Source organism: Triplophysa rosa, linkage group LG17 (assembly GCF_024868665.1).
Source record: "Triplophysa rosa linkage group LG17, Trosa_1v2, whole genome shotgun sequence".
NCBI lineage: Eukaryota > Metazoa > Chordata > Actinopteri > Cypriniformes > Nemacheilidae > Triplophysa > Triplophysa rosa.
Genome location: NC_079906.1, coordinates 4,940,771 through 4,966,079, shown reverse-complemented (window position 1 = coordinate 4,966,079; position 25,309 = coordinate 4,940,771). Strand labels below are relative to the sequence as shown.

Genomic DNA, 25,309 nt, shown 5'->3' with positions numbered 1-25,309 from the left:
TTTTAGTTGATATGGCGCAGTTGTCATGTCTCAGCTTAGCAGATATTTTAGCAAAATTTGCTAACATTGAAGAAATAAAAATTGAAACAAATGAGACAATTTTTAAAATACATCAAAAGTAGGATGCTGTATAATAATACAGTAAATATTCGCATTGAAATCCTTAATAATATTGACTTTTGATTGTAGACTCGTCATATCAAAGCTCGGTCTCCTAATGGAAGACATCTCTGGTTCTACTTCTCTGGATTTCTGTATTTTCTTTCTTTTGTGATGATGAACAATTAACAGAATGTTTAGAAATGACAAGACCCAGTTTCACAGTTGCATAAGATTCACATTTATTTGGTTTCAAGTCCTAAAACATTCTAAACATGCTTTTTATAACACATATGGGTCACATTCTTCACAGGTAGTCAAAGTGAAGCAGAGCAAGAGGTTTTTGACACGGGTTAGGAAAAACACCTCAAACGACGCTCCCGAAAACACACCGAGGCAAAACATCATCTAACATTTTCTTTCACTCCGAGGTCAATTAAAGGCCTACAGACCGCTTAGCATGTTTATCCATGATACGTGCTGATGGGTTTCCACGAGCGTGTCTATTCCCTGAGATACCACCCATGCTTCAAAACCTCTCATCTGGCTTCTTATGGTTTGCTCAAGCCCCAACATTCACCAGTGTATCTTCTTACAAAACACCCATTTGATTAAGAATAATTCCACAGAGAACCGTATAAAGATTGTAAGAAGTTTCCCTGTCTATGGAGTCCAAAGGTAAAACCGACAGCACTTTGATAGTCTTTCAATAACCAATCAGTATACCCGTAACAATCAAGTGAAAGAAATCTGATTGGCTAAAAAGTGTCAAAGCATTAAAACAATTAGGATGAATTGACAAAAAACGTAAACAGTTGAGAAAACACAATAAAATACATTCTTCATATGAAAACAATTTACATACAGTGTTTACAACTAGGAATATAATACTGTTCATGTCACACTGTTATAATTGCACTGAGAAACGGTCTTCATTGAAGAATGAAGGAAACGCAAGCATTTGATGTGTGTTTGACGTCACCGAACGCACGCACCCGGTTTACCACATAAATGAACGAGAAAGCATCTTTATTTTGCGAGCCAACGACCGGACATGAAAAGGTGGAAACTATGTTTTTAGCTCAATCTGTGAAGGTTATAAAATGGAATATGACACACACAAAGAAACGGGGTCACTGGTGCTATGAAACCGATAAATAACGATTAATACTTTATCCTGATGAAAGCACGCAACATGATGACGCACACAAGAGGTAGTTTCAATGTAAATGTATAAAAAGGAGCAAATGAGGATGTACAGTCAAACGATGATGGAAAAACACAAAACAGGGTCAGATATTAGGTCTTTAGGAATAAATTGATATGGATCTGAAAATCCCTGCAATTCCTTACAGAGAACCAGGCCGATATTCCTGCAAATCTGCTTCTTTAGCCGGCATCCTTTACAACCATTACGCCCGTTAGCTGAGATTCGAGGAGTGTATTTTTTTATTATAACGTTTAATATAATAAAAGAATAAAACCCGGTGTTTCAGCAGCTTCGTTTGCGAAAATCTGAGGTTGTTCCAGACACCTACAACTCTGTTCTTACGTAGGCAATGTTGTGTAAAACACTTACTGTACTATCGCGCTTTAGTTCAGCGTGTTTTGGAGTTTTACCTGCCGTATCGGGAGTTTAGTCTATTAGAAGAGTCAACATTTAGCTTGCTCGCCCTCCAAAACAAACCCCCACGAGAAAAGAAAACATTCACGATATCTATGAGTAAACAACACGTAAAGCGAAACAACAACGGAATACAAACAAACGCGTTGCGGGCTGGATGAAACCATGAACTGCGTGTCGAGCAGCGTTTAGGATTAAGGACACGCAAAGCAGCGCACGGCCAGAGCGGGAAAATTTCATTTAAAAATGCACAAACTCGACAAGAAAATCAAAACGAAAAAGGCAGAGCCAAGTGTTTCCGCCCAGCTTTAGCTGCACTTGTCTGGCCACACATCTTTGGTATGGACCCCTTGAGTCATTGTCAGGTGCAAATATGTAAACAATACTCGACGCATATCTAAACATGTCTGGAATGTCTGAAATGATGAGAGTTACAGCGAGCACATCCACTGATGCCTTGGTAAGAACGAAAGAAAAGAACCGAAACGTATCCAAATCTCCAAGACGTCGGATAGCTTGTCGTAGCTGGACTAGCTAAATTAGCATCTCATTCATGTCTCTTACTTTTCTCGCGTTTACGGTAAACCTCAAACCAAACGAAATAACGTACCATTTGAAACAACACTCCCCCCCTCCCCGTTTGGATTAAAAATCAAAACAAACAAAAAAGCTTCTAAAAGGACCTACGATGTCCGGAAAACTACACACTACTAAAGCTACAAGTACGTCAGCACTTTGTCTTCTGTGAGCGAACGATAAAAACGGTAACTTTACCCTGTTTAAAACGTGAGGGAAGGAACCAGCAGCAAACCCGACCTATGCTGCTTGCTAAAAATTCAACACACCGAGTTTTAACGAATAAATTACGATCTTGATTTCATGTGAAAGGGCGGGTGAGGATTCGCTTTGGAAAACGTACCCAGCATGCATGTTTTGAAGGACATGACTGCTCTTTCAACAGATAAATATCGGTATAGCTTCCTTATTACTGTGATAATACTAGTAATGAGGGCGAATACCCGTGAAATGGTCAATTCTAATAAAACAAACCACACCTCATTGTCAGACTGAGTGCAAACCGTCTGGAGCGTGCAGCTGAAAGTCATTTTAGCGCTGGAATTAATTTACCTAAATGAAATTGAGACTGTATATAAACTCACTTCCACCCAAACTTGCATAACACTTTGGTCAAAAAGAAAATCAATAAAACATTAACAGACATATTCTGTAGTCAAGTAAAATCCTCATTTCATCCCCAGCCTATGATTGTGAAACCGTACATCTCTCTTCTGTGTAAACAATCACGCTCTCTATCACAGCATTATAAAGGAAGATAAAACCACAGGGCCACATGTTTCACGACTGCTGTGCAACACGCACAACTGATCAGCATGGAGCATTGCACACTAAAAACAGTACGTGAAACACTTTCTTCCTGAGGTAGTTTTTCAATAAAACAAGTTCTGTCCCTATCGGCATCCCCAAAAAGTGAACAAAGGTCCAAAATAAAACCTAGCAGTAGATCTAATCTGATCAGTGGTGACACCGTCACATATCGCAGTTGGACTGAAGTGTGAAATCCACTGCGCTTTTTGTGCATTTTCATTTGAAAAACAAGCATGTGCACAGTGTGGATCGACATACATTCAGCTCTGTCTGGTAATAAATAGAGAGGCATAAAAACAAAACTACACTAAACCAAATGCATAAAATAGTATCTTGTCACATTCACGAGAGGAGTGGGGTACCCGGAGTCCCACCCCGAATAACACCCCGCCCCCGTGCAATAGGTGGGGAGGGCGTGTTGAGGGGCGTTAATTGGAAGGGGCGGTACCCTTTGTCACGCAGGGGGAGGAGCCTGTCCTGTAGTTGTTCAAACTTGACTTAAAGGAGTGCAATACCGCCTTGAACAACAGAGGGAGCTGCTCCAGAGGAATATTGACCAACTTTCCTGAAATATGAGGGGAGAGGGGGTGAGACCTTGACCGTTAAATTATCGCTTTTAAAATCAGGACAACGTAAATAAGTAAGGGATAATGTACAGGCAGCCGGTTGTTATTGTAGAAATAAGCGGAGGGTCGGAAATCACACAGAAGGGGCTTATTTCGCGATAACACCCGGCTGCTTGTACATTATCCTGCTTATTACACGGCTACTTGCCACATGAGAAAAAAACTGTACGTGAATTTGAAGTATTTTATTAACTCATTTTTACCGAATGCAGACCTTCCGCAAGGAAAAGCCATTTACTTTCGGTTTTAAGCCAAGAAACGATGTTCAAATGTCACGAATAGGCAATTTGGTTTAAACACTTGTAAATATAATGTCATATATGTTATTGAAAGATTGATTTGCTGCATCTGGGTTGCAGTGTGTTATTAGTTTTGAGCGGTTGTTATCTGGGAATAACGAACCTGCAAATGTCGCAACTGGCCAATCAGAATCAAGCATTTCAACGAGCCGTGTAATAACCAACAATAATAACACTAACCTGCGATACAGCGGATTTCCGGCAGGCACATCATGATCTCAGGAAAGCGTTTGGGCTGGTGAGGGTACTTGTACTCGGTGTAGTCCTGACAAACGTACCAGTAACGCTTGTTCAGCTGCTCCAATTGAGTCACGTTAGTCAGGCCGCGGATATCTAGAAGAGGAGAAAGAAATACGTTACAAAAAAAAAGAAAATCACAGTCGTAGCGTAGACCGACATCCATAGCCGGTAGCATTCATCCATAGCCGGTCTCATTCAATATGCATTCCCCTCACTAAATAGAGTATTTTTGCTTTCAGTGTTTTTAGTAAATTGTCTGGCAAGCTATATATTTTGTTTTGTCTCACTGTCATACTGCATCAGTGCAAATTTGTTGAAATTTTTTCATTAGTTTGTATTGTCTGTAATCTGTAAAGGGTGGTTATATAGAGCTTGTTAATAGACGTCACGCCGCGTTGAATGTTGCGCCATCTTGGGAGGATGGCTGCTAGTGCATTCAATGCAGTGTTTTGTTTTTCTTGCTTGATTAGGAAATTATAACTATGGTAGGTCGGTCTTGCTGTGTTAAAAACTGCAATAGCATTTGTAGCGAGGAAGGCGGGACGAGAGCCGTGAGGCATGCGGGACCGGTGCGCGTACAGCTGATACTCATTATCACTCACGCCACCGGCCCCGCCTTCCTGCCCCACGGCTCTCGTCCCGCCTTCCTCGCTACAGCATTACGCAGAGTCGTTCAAGAAAAGCCCATGGTTCTCTCACTTTCGATTTCTCCATATATCAAACAAAACAAGTAACGGTACAAATCAAAACAATAATAGCAGTGGAGTATTATCCTCCCAAGATGGCGGCGCCACTGCGACATGCAACATAGGGCGTGACGTCAGCTTCACATTCTCTATAATCCGGGGGTTTTCAAACTTTTTCACGCCAAGGACCCCACACACATTTTTTTTCACATATAATGAATCTTTTGCAAAGGACCCCCTTTTCTAAAATACATATCCACTTTTTTTGTGTAAAGAAGCATTTAAACTGTTAGACAAATAGTAAGTGTGATATTATAAAGACAACATATTATTTATATAGAAAATTAAACTGTAATAATCTTAAATGGAAATGTACAACTTTAGTCTCTTAAAACTTTCAAACCCCTTGGAACATTCTGGAGGCCCCTGGGGGTCCCTGGACCTCAGTTTTCAAACCCCTGATATAATCTATACTGTGGCTATTACAGAAGTTGATTTACTGTGAGATGCCTTACAGAAATATATGAAGAAATGTGAAATACTTTTCTTTTCGTAAAATTCTCTTATTATTTTATTGTTCTATTATAGGTAAATTATGGCACTTTTATATTATAGTTCATCAACGGAGAACATCGTGTTCAATAATGCAATGAATAAAGCCTAAAGATCTAAAGATCATGAGGACATAAAAGCTAAATCAATAACCAGCAGAGCTGGGAAGAGCGTTGTTAAGTTAATAATACAATGACTGAAGTGGCTGACTGCTGTTTTACCTTGGTTGAGGAAATTGATGGCCTTCATGCAGGCGTACTCCTCATTGCTGACCTTCAGCTGATGGAACTTACGAAACAGATAGATCAGCTTCTCCATCACCTCCATCCCATCCTCACTGAAACTACACGAACACACGATTCATCAGTCAACTATAGATTTCATAAAGAAACGAACGACCTCACAGTTAAGTAACGGCAAGGGAGTGGTTGTGTTGGAGTGGATTCGAACCCATATTTCCCGTTTGAACACCACAGCTCAACAACAAATACACACTGAAGTGGACATTTTATTCCTGAAAAATTCTTTATAGCATCTGTAACGAGGAAGGCGGGACGAGAGCCGTGAGGCAACGAGGCGGGGCCGGTGGCGTGAGTGATAGTGGGAATCAGCTGTGCGCACACCGGTCCCGCATGTCTCACGGAGGAGATCGGGAGCATAAGAGGACAAGCGACAGGACTACGGAAGAGAGAGGACCGGGCCCGGACATGTGTTAAGTTTGTATTTATGTTCTTGTGGCCGGTGTTCTATCAATTTACGCTACCCATTGCTACCCTCGTGTTGTGATTGGGTTGGGGGAGGGGTAACTTAGGTGTAAGTGTTGGGTTGGGGGAGGGGTTAGTCCGGTTTTGTATGGAGGTAACAAAATTTGACAGGGTAGCATAAATTGGCAGAAAACCGGCAGTCGACCGTGAGGTGGCTTTAATGGGTGTAAGCACAGTCTCGGTGGTATCCCCTGGCCTGTGAGGGGCGATGGGGGTATGTAACAAGGAAGGCGGGACGAGAGCCGTGAGGCAACGAGGCGGGGCCGGTGGCGTGAGTGATAGTGGGAATCAGCTGTGCGCTCACCGGTCCCGCATCTCTCACGGAGGAGATCGGGAGCATAAGAGGACGAGCGACAGGACTACGGGAAAGAGGACCGGGCCCGTACATGTGTTAAGTTTTATTTATGTTTGTGTGGCCGGCACACAATTCCGTGTTATTGTTTGTTTATTTTGATTAAAGTTTTTGAATGTTCGCCGGTTCCCGCCTCCTTCCTTCCCTACTTTGAACTGTGTTACAGAATCTTTCTAATTTATGTGCCGTAGTAATAAGATGATAAGAAAATGGGTCAGTGGGAGATCAAATGAATTGTGATAATGTTGTATAGATAAGGCAAAGAATATGAGAAGTATCGTGGAGTTAAATTACCTCAAAAAGTCACCGCATCAAGTCGAGCACAATCACATACTCAATGCAAGTACACATAATAAACAGCCTCTCTAATATATCTGTCTCTCTCTTTTAATTACAGCAGTCTTTTTGATCTCCCTCCCTAAAGGAAGGTGGTGACCTTTCGTGTGTTCGTGTCTGCTAAACGGGAATGTTTCACTACTTTAGACCTGATGCCCTGCGATTGTACCCAGCATGTAGCAGTAAATTTATCCAGGAGATCAAGAGGAGACGGTTCAGAGGTCATTTACACACACCACACACACTTCTTAAGCTCCGGCACTCGCAAATATACAGCCGCGGGAAAAAAAGAGACCATTTCATTTTTTTATTTAATCTGCATGTCTAGATGTATTGTGGCCATTCTAGTCCAGTGTCTGTTGGATTTCAACAAAATCAAACCTCAAGAGTGACCTAAAGTCATCCAACAGCAATGTGAAAGACTGACAGCATGACAAGACACATGAAAACGAATAGAAATCGAGGTTATCACATAAAAAATAAATGTTTGAACTTTTCCTAAATACATGTACAAATATTACTGTTTTATTGCTTAAAAGTGAATATGAACTTGTTTTCTTTGCAGCATTTGAGGTCTGAAAAAATACAGAGCATCTTTTCTGTTATTATGACCTGTTTCTCCAGTTTTCATTTTCTGCAAATAAATGCATATGGAAACAATAATTTTCATTTTGGACATACCTATAAATAGTAAATTTAGAAAAACTGTAAGCAATTTTTTTCCGGCAGCTGTATTTATAATGAAAAAGCAGAAAAAACATATTTTTGGGTCCTGGCATCCCATGCATCTTTGGACACTTGGAGGACTACAAAGCACTCTAGATTCCAGAACCAACACATTATGTGGATTATTATTAGTGATGCTTAATTTGTGACCGAATCAGAGTTTATTATTCAACCTGACGTGATTTAGTGATAAGAACTGATAAGGAGAACTTACACATAAAACAGGTAGGTAACGTTAACATGTATCCTATATAACCTAATACAAAATAAAGGGATAAACAGCATTCACCATGCAGAACTGCAAACTTAATAAAAAGAATCTGTTTTTCAAATAGATCGCCCAAACGCTCTTCCATTACATATTTTATATTAAACACAAAAAATGTATTTTATGTCATGAAATGATGCATAAACCACCTCATAGAGGCTTATAGGACTGCCGTTGATGACGCAAACATATTGGTCAACGTTTTTGAACCGAATCACTGAAACAATCCATTCAAACGCTAAAATGAACAGGTTTTCCCAAAGCTAGTTCCAGTGACCTGTCCAGCTATCTGAGTGGTAGTGTCACTATAAAAATGCAGGACAAACTAAAGGACTGGCTTAGTCCGAACCACTTTTGAACCACAATTTAACCGAATAAAACACAACCCACAAAGCACACAGTTGTAGCTCACCTCTGCAGCTCGTCGTCTGACGGTGTGTATTTGTCGGTCACATTGGTGAGGTCTCCCAGAACCTGTGCGCTGTAGACGGTCAGACAGGCCAGCAGGATGAGCTCCTGCCAGGTGGCGCTCAGGAGCCTCGTGTAGTCCTCGATGGACAGCTCGCAGAAGAACGGAAGCTTTTTTATCCAAGAGATCTGTCTGAACAGAAGTTCATCCGCCAGTCGGCACAACAGGGCGAAGAGCTCCACCTGAGTGACCCGATATCTACGTGAAAGACAGCGTTAAGTGAGATCATTTGTATAGCGAGAATTTTCTTTTTTTAGACAAAATAGAAATGCCCCACCAAACAAAGCTTACAGAAGCCATAATTCTTACAGATGTTATGAAATATCTACATTATTATACATTCCCCTACATTCATTTCCCATTTGTTCCTACATCCTGTTTTAGGCCTTAAAGTGATAGTTCGACCAAAAATCAACGACTCACCCTCTTGCCATTTCAAACCTGTATGACTTTCTTTCTTACGCAGAACACAAAAAAAAAGATTTTGAAAAATGTTGGTAGCCGAACAGCACTTGCCCCCGTTCACTTCTATTGTATGACCACGAAACCAATGCAAGTCAATGGGGGCCAGTTTACAACATTCTTGGAAATATCTTCTTTTGTGTTCTGCAAAAGAAAGAGTGTCATATAGGTTTGAAATGACAAAAGGGTGAATAAATGATGACAGAATTTTCGTTTTTGGGTGAACTGTCCCTTTAAGACATTAGAAATACCTTTCACAATCTATTCAGAACATTACACACCGACAATGAAAAGCTCACAAGCAGAACACAACAAGACCTTGAAAGATGACTTCATATCAGTTTATAAAAAACAAACGTCTAATGGCCATCATTGATTCTGAATGACTGAGGGTCTGTTCGACCCAATGAAGTGTTCTTTACCCGTCCTCGATGAGCATGGGGGTGCCAAGCGGGGCCAGTTCCTCTGCTGCCACCAGCTGGCTGATGAGGGTATGGCTCTGTGGGTACAGACTCCGCGGCTGTGCAGGGTATCCAAACATATGAGGCAAGAACTGATAGTGCTGGGCCATAGCGTTACCAATGTACTGCTCTCTCAGAGCAGCGGTGTAGCCGTTTAGCTCCACAGAACGGCTGTTGAGTGAGAGAGAGAACATTTCAACATGACGTCATAACAGATATATATGACAGATATATTGGAAAAAATGTGTACAATAATTAGTCAAGGAAGCAGCCATCACTGATGTACTTCATCCTGAAATTCTATTATTCCAGGTGACTATTCCCGGTTACATTGCTATGAGAAAGGACTCACTTGGATGAAAGTGTGGATACAGGCGACGGCTGGTTGCCATCGGAGACGCCGTTGCCAGGGGAACTGTGGTCACTGTCTCCGTTGTTCCCCCAAGTGTGTTCTGGCATGTTGGCTTCATCCTTAAACTCCTGTCCCGACATAATCCTTTCAATCTCTTCATCGGAAATCTATAGAGAGAATGAAAGGTGGAGATTCTTTTTTTTGCAATATCTACATTTTGAAGACTAGTGACCGCCAAAACGAGACGAACCAGCATTTGAGTCAAGGCCACGCACTTCAAATCCCCTTTTAATGCAATTGATGAGTTCAAGCCATCTTTAACAGCCCTAAAAGTGTTTTATTGTGTGATGCGACCAGCTTTTGTGTTTTCCAAAGGCAATTAGTGCGAATCAATACGACCGCGGCCTCTGGGATCAGGTGCACACGAGAGCCCAATATTGAGTTAGAAAGCTGCCTGCTTTTTCCTTTCGAATAAAAACACAGTGAATAATAAATAAATATGGAGGCTTCACTGTACTATTATTGTGTATCTGTGAAGTAAATGAAGCTTAAAAGCTAATAATCGCATGGCAAAAAGAGAAAAAACGCAAAGTACGTGCTGCACGCAAACCTTATCAAAGGCCACGTTTTAAACATTGGGGGATTTCACGGAACGCGAGGCGAAATATTCTCTGATATGAGAATGAAATACAGTACATTCTTCTAATACTGCCACGCTGGCCTTGAAAACAGCGACTCTGCTAATGAAATTAACATCTTTAAATTATGCTGAGGCCACAGGTCGTTCTATCAACACGTACGGCTATTTATCCAGGAACTCAATTCAACTCGTCTTCATTGGCACCAAAACTAATCAGCTCTATCTCGCTTCATTCACGCCTGGAGAGGGCACGGACGCTCACACTACGTCGGCTTGAATACAAAACAGTCACAAGAAAAATAAAAGACAAGAAACTCTCATTGAAATGTAGGGCAGGGACGGAGTTATTGACACAGGAGCGGTGGTTTGTAAAGTGAATGAGAGAGGAATTATGGGTACCTGTACGGGACCGATGCTTTTATTTCTTCCTCCTGGCATGCCATCCTCTCTGATTGCTGAAAGACAAAATCAAACAGTGAACTGTATGTCAATTTAAAAAGAATTTTACCTTGAAGAAATCACTTTTCAACATTGGAATAGATATTAAAACACAGGTTTGTAGATTTGACATAAAGGAGCTTTGGATGTTAACTACCTAAACATTGTAGTTTAGAAGAAAAATACTTTTTTACTTTCTAACATTCTTTACATGATATTTTTACGTAAGCAGCATGACATGACACAATACATAATAGCTATTTCCCCAAGGTTCAATAACCCAGTCCATTTCAAATGAAGATGTAATAAGATAAGTAAAGTCACAAGCTCTGGACTATTGGTAGTATCCAGGATATCAGAGTCCATTAAAGGAGCCAGAGCTTTTTCAGATTTAGTTAAGCATTCCCATAACACATCTTGTAACCTTGTTCTTCATAAATGAAATAGTAAAAAGTGAAAATGATCATCTTTTGCTTAAAATAATATTATGAACAGCAGCAGTGCTAATCTTTCTCCTTTTGCTTTCCTGTTTCAATCTGTCAGTGTTTACACTTTAAGATGACGGCAGCTCCAGATTGGATACAGCATCACTTGTGAAGACTTCAGATGATGCCAACACTCACAAAGACTTCAGATGATGGCAACTATAGATGGACATACAAAACTGCCAAATATGTAGGAGCTGATAGCCTCGTGGGCAGTGCTCCGACACATGGTGTGGTTGTGCTCTGGGAAAAATCTGCAAACTTAACCTATAATAATATTGCCTGTTTAACAGAACATTACTTTAAACACATGACTTGTATTGTCTTAGAGCTATTGTGATATGAACATCACTTTGTTGTTTCTCAGCGAGTCACAGCCATCTCTGGCTGATTAAAGGATATGTTTTTTGATTGTAGGTAACACTGCAACCATGTAATCATGTTTTTTTCTTTTTTCAAATCAAGGTTTTAAAAATGGTTCTGATGCTTTTGAAACCATAATTCCACTATGTAATTCATTAGAGGTTATGACCGTCCATTCTTATTGGGTCAAACAAGATTTATCTAATCAAAATATAGAGTTATTTGTGGTGTTACTTACATTATAATTTGTGTATTGCAAAATCAACCCTACATGGTATACCTCAAATTTAAACTTAAAGGGATAGTTCACCCAAAAAGAAAAATTCTGTCATCATTTACTCAATCGGCATGACTTTCTTGCTTTCTTTCACAGATAACAAAAGCAGATATTTTGAAGAATGTTGGTAACTGAACAATGGCGGTACCCATTGACTTCTATTGTATGGACGCAAAACCAATAAAAGTCAATGGGTGCCACCGATGTTGGGTTTCTTCAAAATATCTCCTTTTGTGTTCTGCCTAAGAAAGCAAGTCATACAGGTTTAAAATGACAAGCGGGCGAATAGATGATGACATAATTTGCATTTTGGGGGGAAATTTCAATGTTACATTGATCACATCTTTAAAAATGATGCTTCTGCAATCACTTCCTAAATTAAAATAAATATATATAGTAGCTTAAAAACAGTGGTTTGTAGGTGGTATATAACAGAGAAACCAATGCACGAGAGCTAAACATAACCACTGACATCCAATCTAATGAGAATCTTAGTAAATATTAGGGCTGTCAAACGATTAATCGCATCCAGAATAAAGGTTTGTGTTTACATAATATATATCTGTGTACTGTGCATATTAATTTTGTATTTATAAAGACAAAACATACACATACTTGTCTATAAATTTTAAATGTATTAATTTATATTTACCAATAATTGAAATGGTAAATAAAAGTTCATTAATAGTTATATTTTATATTTTTCTTAAATATATGCATTTATGTGTATGTGTTTATAAATACAAAATTAATATGCACAGAACACCAGCATATATTATGTAAACACAAACTTTTATTCTGGATGCGATTAATCACGATTAATCGTTTGACAGCCCTAGTAAATATAATAAACTAATAATATTGCAAGATGACACCATACATAATACTTGTGCTTCTATGTAGTCTTTTGTTAAAGCCATATTCCTGAAACTCAATTCAAAGCTCTGCTTCAAACACTTGCACTTGTGCATGACTTGAATGGCCACTAGAGGGCAGAAGTGATTCTTGTCAAGTATTTTCCACCAGCTGTGCTCAAAGCCCATTGTCATTAATATTGTATTACTCTTAAGTGCTTTTTAACCCACTACAATGCAATGAATGAGTATTGTGATGTATTGTTGTAAAAAAGCATCTTAACAAAAAAAGCATCGTAACAAAAAGCAACCATTCCTTAAAGCTCCTACTTACTACGTATTTAAGATATTCGTGAAATAAAGGCACTATTAAGAAATCTATACAGGTTGTGATGCTTTAGTTTGGCTGTGCGTCATGTAATATAGCTGCTTTTCTTTGACAAAACCACCAACATTAAAGTACATCGCAAAACTGAAGTATTAACATAACATCATCTCATCTATCATGATCCACGTCCAAACTGGTTTACGCTGGTTAGGGCTAGTTTGGTGAGTGTCAAGTCATTCTATTCACAGGCAAAATGTACCCAGGGCAGTTTTGCTGGTTAAACCGTTTAGATGAAATCGTCTTGAGTTGACCACTTGTCCATGGATAAGCGAGTTAGAGGAGTCCATCCAGATGCTAGAATTAAAATGCTGGTTACAAGTATCTCACCTTTGCGGTTCATTCCCATCTGCAGGCACTTGAGAAGCCTGCAGTACTGGCAGCGGTTGCGTTGTTTGCGCGACATCTCGCAGTTCTTGTCGCGACTGCAGCGGTAGACGCGCTTGTTGCAGATGCTGCGCTTGAAGAAGCCCTTGCAGCCCTCGCAGGAAATAATGCCATAGTGCAGTCCTGTGGCGCGGTCTCCACAAATGAGACAAGAGCGCTGCTCAGCCTGGTCATCTGGCACAAACAAACCAAAAAAACACACAAAGGAATTAGTGTGGTAATGTGTGTATATGTATTAGGCTATGTGCATGTTTTGTTGTGGACATCCAGCTGTCTCTTTTCTCTTTTCTCCTAAATACAGTCAATAACAACAAAGATTGTGGAAAAGTACTTAAAAACAATGGGGTGGATTCACAAAACAGTCTTAAGAAGAAAATTCTTCTTAATTTAAGAATAAAGTTAGGAATGTTTTGTATCCCCCCCAAAAATCTTAAGACAGTTCTTGTATTTTTTTTCTCAAGATTAATTTACAAAGCACATGTAATTTTATTCTTTTTTTATCCATTTTATTCTTTTATTTTATATGATGTTCTTAAGAAAATATTTGACATTCGAATGAGCTTCCTGCTATTTATCTTCAGAACAATCTTAGATTTTGTCTTAGGAATAGTTTCGTAAAACCGGCCCAAAGCCAGCAAGAATGCAAGGCCAAAGGAGGCCATAGAAAATATAAATAAATATAAAATATTGGTTATTATGTGCAAAGAAAGACGGTTTAGTTGTTTTTTGCCTAATAAATAAATAAAATGGAATAAAGGTTCCTAAAACAATTGTGTTTTCTCCTTATTATGACAGGTGGTCAAATAAATGTGGTAACTAAGCACTGTACATTACAGAGAACCAAAACTATAAAATCAAAATAAGTTGTTTTTTCCTGTACTGATTTTGCACAATTTAAAAAAGAAAGTCTTGTTATCATAATCTTCAATCACAATTTAATAACTTTGCTTTTTTTATTGTGCTGATCTTACCTAAATGTTACCAAATTTTCCATGTGGTTAGGAAAAAACAAGCAATAATATTCCACTTTTATATCTAATGTTTAGAATCAGGTCCATTATGTTTCCATGCATGTATGTAAATACATTATGGACGTTTAATGCATTGCAAAATGCCTTTATGTAGTTTATAAACAGAGCTTGACCAAATTGCCACGACTAAGACAAACAAACACTATAACACACACACTTCCTCCCCCAGCCCAAAAACAAGCCTTGACCAGATGGGTGGGTGCCATGGTAACGGTGAATGGTATGTCCGTGAGAGGAATGTGCTTGCTCACCGCTGCTGTGGCGTCACGGCTGACTTAACCAAGAAAGGGTTCAAACCAAGAGCAACGGAAACACTAACCCTCTCTCCCTTCCTCCACTACCTTCCCTCTGTCCCGCTCGCCCGCTGTCAGAATTATGATATCACCTAACACTGAGGTCAGCCTCGTCCCCATCGGCTGCTTAATGAACCAATAAAGCCAACATACTGTTGCTTTAGAAGGCTAAGTAAACCCCATAGAGACAAGTGAACGAGCCTAAACAGTCACGGAGAGGAATCAGGATCAGAAGTACTTTCCAAGTATTTTTTAATGAATCTAATTGCAATTGTTTTATAAAGTATTGCGAGACACATTAAAGTCCGAGTAAAGTGACATTGAAATATGTGTTCTGAGTTTGTCACACAACAGAAAAGTGTGTTATTAACCACCCAGCCAAATGCATGCATGCTCGGATGCTCCGTTGCGTCATCGATCCCCCGTTTTAGCCCCGCCCAAAAAATCCTGAACAGAGAATTGGTGAAAAACTGTTTAACAGTTTAACAACACAATTCAGTACTACATCCTTCTGAGTCTTTGTAATGTGTTTCAGCAATACATTTCTAACATCCATAATGTGTTTAGAAACAATTCTCATAATTCTCTTTACCCGGACATTAACTGTGAGCATGAATCAGAAACAGCAAAATTTCGTTCAATTATCGTTAGGATTGAACAATGTTGAATAAAAATGTGATATTAGATCACTTCATAAATAATGCAAAATGCTGTATACAGTATGACATTTTTATTTTAAATGACAATTAATGTATTTTACTATAATAAATAACTTTTGGAACCAATACATGTTTCACATATTTCACAGTACGAAACAATTCGATCAATGTCATTTTAACATAAGAAATGATTTCAATGATCTGCATCGACCTAAAACTTTCACTATATGTAACTTTTTGAAGAATTAAAATGATTCAGTTATTGCAAACTGTGATATGTATACTACCATACGCACATTTGCAGTATTACGATCATTTTGGTATATCTGGCATCCCTAGAACCTATGCGGTTTAATAGATGTTGTAAAAGAATAGCTGTACGTAACAAAATATTCATTCTTTTGATGTGATTTTTCAATGGATTCATTAAAATGTTTGCTTGAACCACTTTCAATCCAACCAATATCTCAGATCTTTTATGATGTGCAGAGGGGATCGAGTTAATGGAGAAAATGTAAATAAAAAACAAATAGATCAAAAATGTGTAAACACAGTCTATATCATTTCTGTATTGTGAGGGAATGAGGAAAGAAAGGAAAAGAAAACTGCTGCTGACAGAGAATGTGGTGAGGTCAACTGCCGGGCCTTTGGACCATTAACGCAGAGTTCAAGTCATAAAAACTGGGTCATGGCCCAGCGCCTTTTCTTTCTCAATATGAGAGGGTGTTCCACGGGCCCGTCATTGAAGCGGAGTCAAGAACAGGCCATTCATACCATCTGACATGCCTTTTACTTCTCTATAGGACAGTATGATTACAGTGCAAATGCTGGCTTTTCTTTCGCCTCTGGAGCTTTTAAAGCGCTGATGCTTCAATGTTTTCTCGGGGCTTTCCAACTGAGAAGGGGTCAACAGTGCACAGATACAGTTAGAGGAGAGTTAAGTGTAGGGCATTCATTCACGTATTCCTTTACAATGTTTAGTTGCAAAGGGAGATGAAAGGTTCATGTTCTGACGTGACTTTTGCAGGGCAAGGTTTGTTTACAAACTTCTCGACTGATTGAATAAACAAGCTGGGGAAATTTGAGTAACTCTCGGTTTTGTAAACCGTCCCCTCAGTTTTTGAAATCTGTACCCACGAATTCATAATCTGTGCCCACGCTTTCGCAATCCGTGCGCACGGTTTTGCAAACTGTAGCCTACTCGCGGAATTACCCTCTGTCTGTCAACAGAACAAGCTCCTTCCTACAGGAACATTAACCAATATTGTATACTGTTTTATATATAAATTGTCCTAATGTGTTTACACACGAGCGGGTGGCGCATATAAAGCATGCGTTCATTGCCGCGTTTCACTGGCATAAAGTTGGTTTGACATTAAACTTTCGTGAATTTAGGGACCATCTCTAAAGTACACATTAAAATACCTTTTTCCAACTTCAAAAGCATTTAAAGGGAATGATTTATAGCCACAAAACTAACTGTACAGTGTTCATGTGTGTGTCAGCTATTATGCACAACTTTTAAATTATTGAGTATTAAAATAAACCATCAAATCATATGTACATATTCCTATACGTATTGCTATTGAGCTTTAAATAATGGTATATTTGTGTATGAGACCATTATACACATAGGAATGTTTGCATGTGATTTGACGGTTTATTTTAATACATATCAATAATCTAAAAGGTGTGCATTCTATCTCACACACACATGAACACTTTACAGTTAGTCAGGGAAGTCATTCCCTTTAAATGCTATTGAGCTTTAAAATGTGTATATTTATGTATGAGCCCATACAGCAGTGAAACACATAAGAATATTTGCATTTGATTTAACAGTTTATTATAATAAATATAAATAATCTAAAAGGTGTGCATTATATCTGACACACACATGAACACTGTACAGTTAGTCTTGTGGGTATAAGTCATTCCCTTTAAATGCCATTGAAGTTGGAAAAAGGTATTTTAATGTGTACTTTAGAGATGGTCCCTAAATTCACGAAAGTTTAATGTCAAACCAACGTTATGCCAGTGAAACGCGGCAATGAACGCATGCTTTATATGCGCCACGCACTCGTGTGTAAATACATTAGGACAATTTATATATAAAACAGTATACAATATTGGTTAATGTTCCTGTAGGAAGGAGCTTGTTCTGTTGACAGACAGAGGCTTCAATTCCGCGAGTAGGCTACAGTTTGCAAAACCGTGCGCACGGATTGCGAAAGCGTGGGCACAGATTATGAATTCGTGGGTACAGATTTCAAAAACTGAGGGGACGGTTTACAAAACCGAGAGCACGGATTGTAAACTCGTGGGTACAGTTTATTAATCCGAGAGCACGGTTTTGTAAACTGAGGGAACGAATTACAAAACTGTGGCCACGGATTTGCGGGTCTTGTTTTTTTTTCTCCGAGAGGTGACCAGACGGGCTCCGTACAATAGACTTCTATTGTACGACAAAAAAACAATGCAAGTCAATGGTTTTCTGTTACCAACATTCTTCAAAATATCTTCTTTTGTGTTCTGCAGAAGAAAGTCAGTCATACAGGCTTAAAATGACAAGAGGGCGTGTAAATAATGACAGAAATGTCATTTTAATGGTGAACTATTCCTTTAATATTATAAATATTGCAATAATTTCAATTTACTTTTATTTGACCATGAAGTTTATGCAGTGCAGTTTTGAAGGTCTTATGTTAAACATGTTCACGTAATTGGTTACACTGTCTTTGGTCAAAAACTTTATCTTTCAATCTGTTTATAGTGACATAAATATGAACTATCATAGTATTTCCCTTGAAATCTTCTCAGCAGGTCTCTTGACTTCTTCATTTGTCAGAAACGCTGGGAGGGAATATGCGGCCGGGCTCTCACTGATCCTTTAAATGAGAACAGACGACTTCTAAAAGCTTTGCTGTATTACCATATGAATCACATTGGCATTGAAATACCAGCGGTGAACTTTAACAATACCGGGAGCTTTACCAAATGTACCGCAGGAGTCGCTCAGATAAGCCGTATACGGGTCGATTTTCAAAGATGCAGATTACCATTTACTATAATGACAACAGAAGCATTACCAAATCACAAACTGCTCACGTGTAATATAAAAATGCAACATCATCCCAAACACTGTCCTTTAATAGAAGGATAAATGCAGTATACCACATGTCTCTTGGTGCTTTCTAAAAATCTTCAAGCAAAATAAATTCACTTCCGAATAAAGCAGCTAAGACTGAAGTGACATATTCTCACATTGGGTGCAGAACTAAAACGGAGAGAAGCCCAACACATACAGTACTGTAACGCCCTCCTTGTTTCTTCAAACCATTTGCTTTGAATTCCTGGCAGATGTTGTGTTATGCAGGGCGCATCCGAAACCATAAATTATTGACCAGTGTATGTGAAATGACTGACTTCCTTAAATGAGAAAACAGCGCTTGCAAAGTTTGCTTCCTTATTCACACCCCGGCCTTCTTGATTAGTTAAATTTGTCGCCCTCTCTTTCAAGTGCATGGCCACCCTATAAACCTGGAGTTCTCTCACACCTTCACACACTTGATCCCGCAGCGTCACTTCACACCCTTCCGCCCCGTCGCTCACGTGAGCATTCCCGAAAAATTACCGGGACCATCTGCCCCCATACTTGTGGAACAGTCATTTACGTGTCTTTACGTGATTTTATTTGCAGCCGATCGTCTCGGGTTAATCTTACAAAAGCGGGTCACATTTCGGGTCAAACGAAAAAGCTTTTAATCATTAATGATAGTTTTTCTTACAGTATTATATTCTGAATTAGAACATCATTTTATGACACTAAGCACATTTATCCCTCCAAATTCTCATTAATGTAATGTGGCCAGAGAGTTGGTACATTTTGTATTATTCTTAATAGTAGATTCTCTTTACAGTACATTAACTTTTACTGTATTAAACTCAAAAGTCATCTTGTGTCCTGAAATACAAATCTGGTTCTAGCCTCGATTCGAGTCTCGGGGCAAGATTCCCCCGCCTTCCACACACAGTGCCGAGACCCCCCACTGGACCTATTAAAACCTGCATTGTTACCCTGAGGTCAGGCCTGCTTTCATTCCAGACTTTACCACAGGCAGAAGATGCAGAGGTCTTAAACAGTAAAGCCACTGATAACATGCTGACCAAATGTTTCCATCTCGGACGCCAAAACCCCATACTTAGCTTTTTATGACCATTTAAACTGAAAGCACACTCGAAGTACAGTAACAAAATGTCAAACATCACACAAAGCGCTCGCTTATTCAGCTTCTTACAATGAAGATGATCTAATAGAGTACATTAAAACCCAAATACATTACTATTCCAAATGAGTACTTTCATCAACACTGAACAAGAAATTCTCAATAAATCATACACAAATTCTGTTCGATAGGAGAGACGCCATGTGCCCGGGCAGGTGTGTGTAGCTAAGCGGCGGAGGATGGGATGCCGAGCAGATGATGGTGGGTAGGGAGCGGAGGATGGGCTCGGGGAGAGTAACACAGAGGTCTACTGAGGTCTTTGTCTTTCGTTTCCATTACAATCAGCCCCAGCTGAGCGGGTCAGGGGGGGCTTTGCTGTTTCCTTTCCGCTCTTAGTGCATTCCTGTAATCCACTGGATTTATCTTTTCTTTCTCTACATCCATTAGCTTTTAACCTGTATGCATGCCTGTCACTGTTTAGATGTGATTAACCCATCAAATGTGTCATCTATCAGTAAATCAAGAGCATATTTACGTTCGGTAGATAGAGATAAAGTTTAAAATTGCAAAAAGCACAAATGAAACTTTCAGCAGATCATGAAGATGCTGGTTAAATCAGAAGTCCTGATTGAGCTCAAGTCTCCAAAATCTTATTCTGATCCCTCTCGTCTGTGCTGACCACCCTCTGTAGCCCGGACAGTGTTATGTTAATGCTTTCAGTTCCACACTTTACACTTTCAGAGTCATGGCTAACTCAGCTCTCCTCAAACCATAAAAGAAGGAACTGTATTCATCTTATATCCATCACAAGAGGCCAAGAATTAGCATTTGCTAATTAGACTGAGACTCTTAATGTAAACCTTTCCATTAGCTAAGAATAAATGAATCCTGGACCTGCAGCTAACAAAAGCTTTGTGTTGTAAATGCATCTTAAAGCAGTGGTTCTCGAAACTGGGGGCACTGGCCCCCGGGGGTGGGGGGACCCAAGATGGTTCCAGGGGGCCACAGATTTTGTGGCATTTTATGAATTATTTAAATTCATCATAAATTGTATGCAATCAAACATCAGAAAAATAAGTCCAGCAACCAAAAGAACTGATGTTCCAGCATTGTAAAACTGAATATGTTTTTGGTTTAATTAAAATTCTACATTTAAGTTAATAAGTCTTTGTTTGGGGGCCCGCAAAGCGATGCACCCTACACAAAGGGGGCCTTACAATGAAAAAGTTTGAGAACCACTTAAAGCATTTCACAACCAGTTGGTTGGAGCATTAAAAAATGTAATTACCATAGATGTTATTGGACGTGCCACGGAAAGAAAAACCCATAACCCCAAGTGGGTCAATTATCTGAAAACTTGATGAAGCAAAAATGAAAATTGGAACCGGCAGGGGCGGCGATCTTAGTTGTAGCAGAATATTGATGCGTTCATCCACATCGGCGAGTTTCAACATCTTCTGCATTGTTGGCCTCTCAGTAGCGTCTATAGTTAGCTTAACAAAATCAATAAAGGCCATCAGCAGATAAAGCGCATCAAAAGCCGAAATATTTGCAAACATTACACAAGACACCAAGCCCTATTGATCTCTCATCACCAGGGCAGCTGTTTTTCTGAGCTCACCAGATCCTAAGTTTCTCCTTTATGTCAAAATAACGAATTACAAATGAATACAGAGTCATAACCTCGATTGTGCGAATCATTCATCACAAGTCTCAAGTGGTTGCAAGAAATGCAGAATTCATTCACTCTATTCTACCACATGAATGGAGAAACAAACATGCAGACCCTTTGATCTGTTGACTCATTTTTTCCAGCACCTTCAGCAGAAGACCAAGGCCTTATGGGTACTTTTTTCATTTCAAGTGATTTTTTTATTGAAAATTATTTTTTGCATTTAAGCAGAGGAGCAAGAGGAATATGTCATACTAGAAAAACAGCTACAGGATGTTCCTTATTTGAGAATATGGATAAAATATCCATTAAAAATAAATAAATAAATACAAATAGATAAATCAATTTCATATGATCTTAAGTTTTAACTTCAGTCTCCAAGCTGACCTCAGCACAGTATTAAGGATGTTTGTTTCCGCGGTGTAGTTATGGATAAAGGCTAATTTATGGGTTGGCAGTAAGGCTACTTCTTGTTTTAGTTGAGACTAAATTTAGCTCCGGAATTGCTGAACCTTTTCTAATGACCTTCTCTGCTGTTATTGATCTTCACATAGCTTAGAGTCCCCTCCCCCTTTGTGTTTGCGCACGCGCACGCGCACACGCACACGCACAAACACACACACACACACACACACACACACACACACACACACACACACACACACACACACACACACACAAAAACACCGTCACAACCCCCCAGCCCACCCTCCTCCGCCACAGAGGTGACTTCCTGCATAAATGAGTGACGAATGAAGCTTAGGGAAAGACGCGTGGAAAAACTAAGCAGAGCGGAGAGAAAGGAAAGAGGAAGAACAGACAGAAGGTATGAGGAGAGAGAGACAGGAGGATGAGTGAAGACTTGAGACGATGGCCCTCCTCTATCGGAAACAATAAGAACAGAGATGGGCGGCAGTCGAATAGGATTAGGAGGAGGTAAAGTTATTATGTACAGTGCTTTCAGACCTCCCCCCAACACACACACACACACACCGTTCACATACCACCCTTGAACATATTCTCTCTTCAACATAATACTGTGGGGTTTTTCAATCGAGTTACATTCAAATACATTTACAAAGCCACTGTGATGTAAACATGCAAATTATAAACTCAAATCACAAAAGCAAATTTCATAACTTTTTGTGGACAATGATACATTTATAAATGTATACGTGGTATATTATCACTGTAAAAAAACAACCTTAAAAACAGTAATATTACAGCAGCAGAGCGCCAGAAAAAAATCGTAAGGTAAAACATTTTGTAAAGCAAAATTACATGTTTTTCTTGTTATTTTACACCCAACTGAGACCACTATACAATTATTTACACAGTAAATATTCTGTTTATTTCTGTAATTTAACATTTATCTGCCTTTCAAAAACACATGAAAATTTCGTTAAAAAACGGTAAAGTTCTGTAAAATTACATTTTTACAGTGTAGACGTTAATGCTGACAAATCTACATGTTTTTCTTGTTATTTTACACCCAACTGAGACCACTACAAAATTATTTACAGTAAACAACTGTTTATATCTGTAATTTAACATTTACCTGCCTTTCAAAAACACATGAAAATTTCGTTAAAAAACGGTAAAGTTCTGTAAAATTACATTTTCACAGTGTAGAAGTTAATGCTAACAAATGTACATGTTTTGTTATTTTACATCCAACTGAGACCACTACAAAATCATTTACAGCAAACAACGGTTTATTTCTGTAATTTAACATTTAACTGCCTTTCAAAAACACATGAAATTTCATCAAAAAACTGTAAAATTCTGTAATTATTTTTTTACAGTGTAGAAGTTAATGCTGACAAATGTACAATATTTTGAAATTATTGTAAATTTTTATCATCCAATGGCATTGTGTTCTGGAATTAAGCTAATATTTCATTGGCTGATGTAATAAAAATGACTTTTCGGCCTGGCAGAAATTCAGTAGTCTTTATTCACATCTCTATATATAAATGTATGTGCACATTGGACTATAAAAAAAGAGTTTTAAGATTTTTTTAGCTGAACTGTTCAAAACCAATACCATACAAGCACACAATTATGTGAGAAATCAAGCATTCGTTTATTCTAAAATGGTCCTTTGAGCGTTCAAAACTATTCAAACTACTCGGAGCATTTGAAGTTTTCCAGAATGGCACAAACTTATCGAGAGGCGAATGAAAGTACATCTATGACAGCGACTAAAATAAGCAAATGAGGCCGAGACTGAAAGATCTGACAAATAAGTAAGAACCGTTCGCACCTTCTGTCATTATGCGAGCGCATTTTCACACCACCTTTTGAGGAAGGTAATTGGTCGTCTATAATCTTAAAACTAACGCAGACAGAAAGCTAATACCACATTTATTCAGTAGCCAGCACGTCTGCGTTTGATCGACGGCCGATTTCATTCTTTTCGTTACAGAAACAATGCGCGTGAATGACTACTGAATGAGCTGGGTGCCATTTTGTGAGGAAGATATTGATTAGTAAAATTCCAGTTTTGTTAAGGAGATGCTAAAGTGTCAAGGTCCAAGGCCAACCAATCTTAAACAGTCACTGTTTATGCTTTTATCAAAGCGTGGTTCTTCACTGAGTAAAATCAAATTGATCGGCTATTCTCAAGGTCTATCATCATTACAGAGCAAACTGAGATTGCTGGGCCAAACTGATACAATCTAGAGCACTGAGGGGTGAAGTTTGGGCTACAGTGATAAACCCACGCAGGGGCCGTGGGGGTTGTGTGTGTATGTGTGTGTATCGGGGGTTGAACCAGATGAGCGAAGAGCTTCGCTGACCCCCGCCCGCCATCGCATGAAGACAGCTGCCTGGTCAACACTGAAAACCTTTTCCAGATGGGCCGCAGCCCGCATACCACACTGTGCCACAACCATAAACGCACTAAACACACAAACAATTTAAAAATGACATTGGTTTGATCAGTCACACTAGGGATGTACAGCGTATGATACACAACCAAACAGCATACAGTGTGGAAATCTGTTGGCTGTGTGATAAATATACTACATACCATCAACGGTTAGCCCGAACGTGCAGGAAATAACCAAAAGAATAAACATTCAATTGTATGTGCTTGGATTCTCCAAATCGAATAATTGCCCAAACCGAACGTTATTTACAAAAAGGCTTAATTGAATAAACAAATAAACAAACATAAAAACGTATTAGTGATCTCCATCTACCGTATAGTTGCGAGCACAAAAATCTAGTCCATTAGTCCATGAAAAGGATGAAGCTTAAAAATTGCATTGAAAATACTACATTTTTGTATCTTTTTCAAGCTGAATAAAATATGTATGACGCTACACAACACATTCTCAACATTTCCCTGTCTGATAAAGTAACTAAATATTCTTTACAGTAAAGAACTGTTATAGCTGTTAGCCATTAGCAGATATACCGTTAAAGTGCACAAACAGAAACTAAAGCAGGATCTTCAGGCAATATGAGTTTAGGGATATGACAAATTTCACAATTGACTTACACAATGAGCCCTTTTAAAGGGGCGTTTTTAACTGGTTAACATTCTCTCTCATTTAAACAGCCTTGCTTACAAACACACCTCAACAGTAACGTGATCTCAGACGAGCTAGTTAAAGCATCCCGTCCATCCCTTTGTCCTTCTCTTACCTTCCCACGAATCCATCTCATGTCTCGCCCGGTCTCCCTGTCATCCATTCATACACGTATCCTTCTGAGGAACATCCCAGGCCTCATGGCTGTCTCTTCTCCAGCTCCTTTCTCACAGCTTGCTGCCCTCTGTTCTGACTCTCACTGATCCTCCTCTCAGGCTCAGCCCTGCTGGTCAGTTTCAGCCTGGTCACATGACCACCGAGTTCAGGCCCCAGGGGTCACAGTGTGGCCGGAGGGCCA

General features: G+C 39.2%; 1 protein-coding gene across 1 annotated transcript; it reads right to left on the bottom strand.

The window, feature by feature from the left end:
• Positions 1 to 326: 326 nt before the first annotated feature.
• On the bottom strand, positions 327 to 25,305 carry nr6a1a (nuclear receptor subfamily 6, group A, member 1a). Its single transcript, XM_057355770.1, has 9 exons — positions 25,067 to 25,305; positions 13,475 to 13,705; positions 10,742 to 10,797; positions 9,703 to 9,869; positions 9,312 to 9,521; positions 8,371 to 8,625; positions 5,734 to 5,855; positions 4,215 to 4,367; positions 327 to 3,674 (listed from the first exon to the last, which is right to left on the bottom strand). The coding sequence occupies exons 1-9, from the start codon at positions 25,080 to 25,082 to the stop codon at positions 3,538 to 3,540; spliced, it is 1,347 nt and encodes a 448-aa protein (XP_057211753.1). The 5' UTR covers positions 25,083 to 25,305; the 3' UTR covers positions 327 to 3,537.
• Between the last annotated feature and the right edge of the window lie 4 nt (positions 25,306 to 25,309).

Coding starts and splice junctions, on each gene's coding strand:
- nr6a1a (XM_057355770.1), bottom strand. Junction 9,870..10,741: donor AAAGCATCGGTCCCGTACAG/GTACCCATAATT, acceptor TTCTCTCTATAG/ATTTCCGATGAAGAGATTGA. Junction 4,368..5,733: donor CATCAATTTCCTCAACCAAG/GTAAAACAGCAG, acceptor CTCCTCTTCTAG/ATATCCGCGGCCTGACTAAC.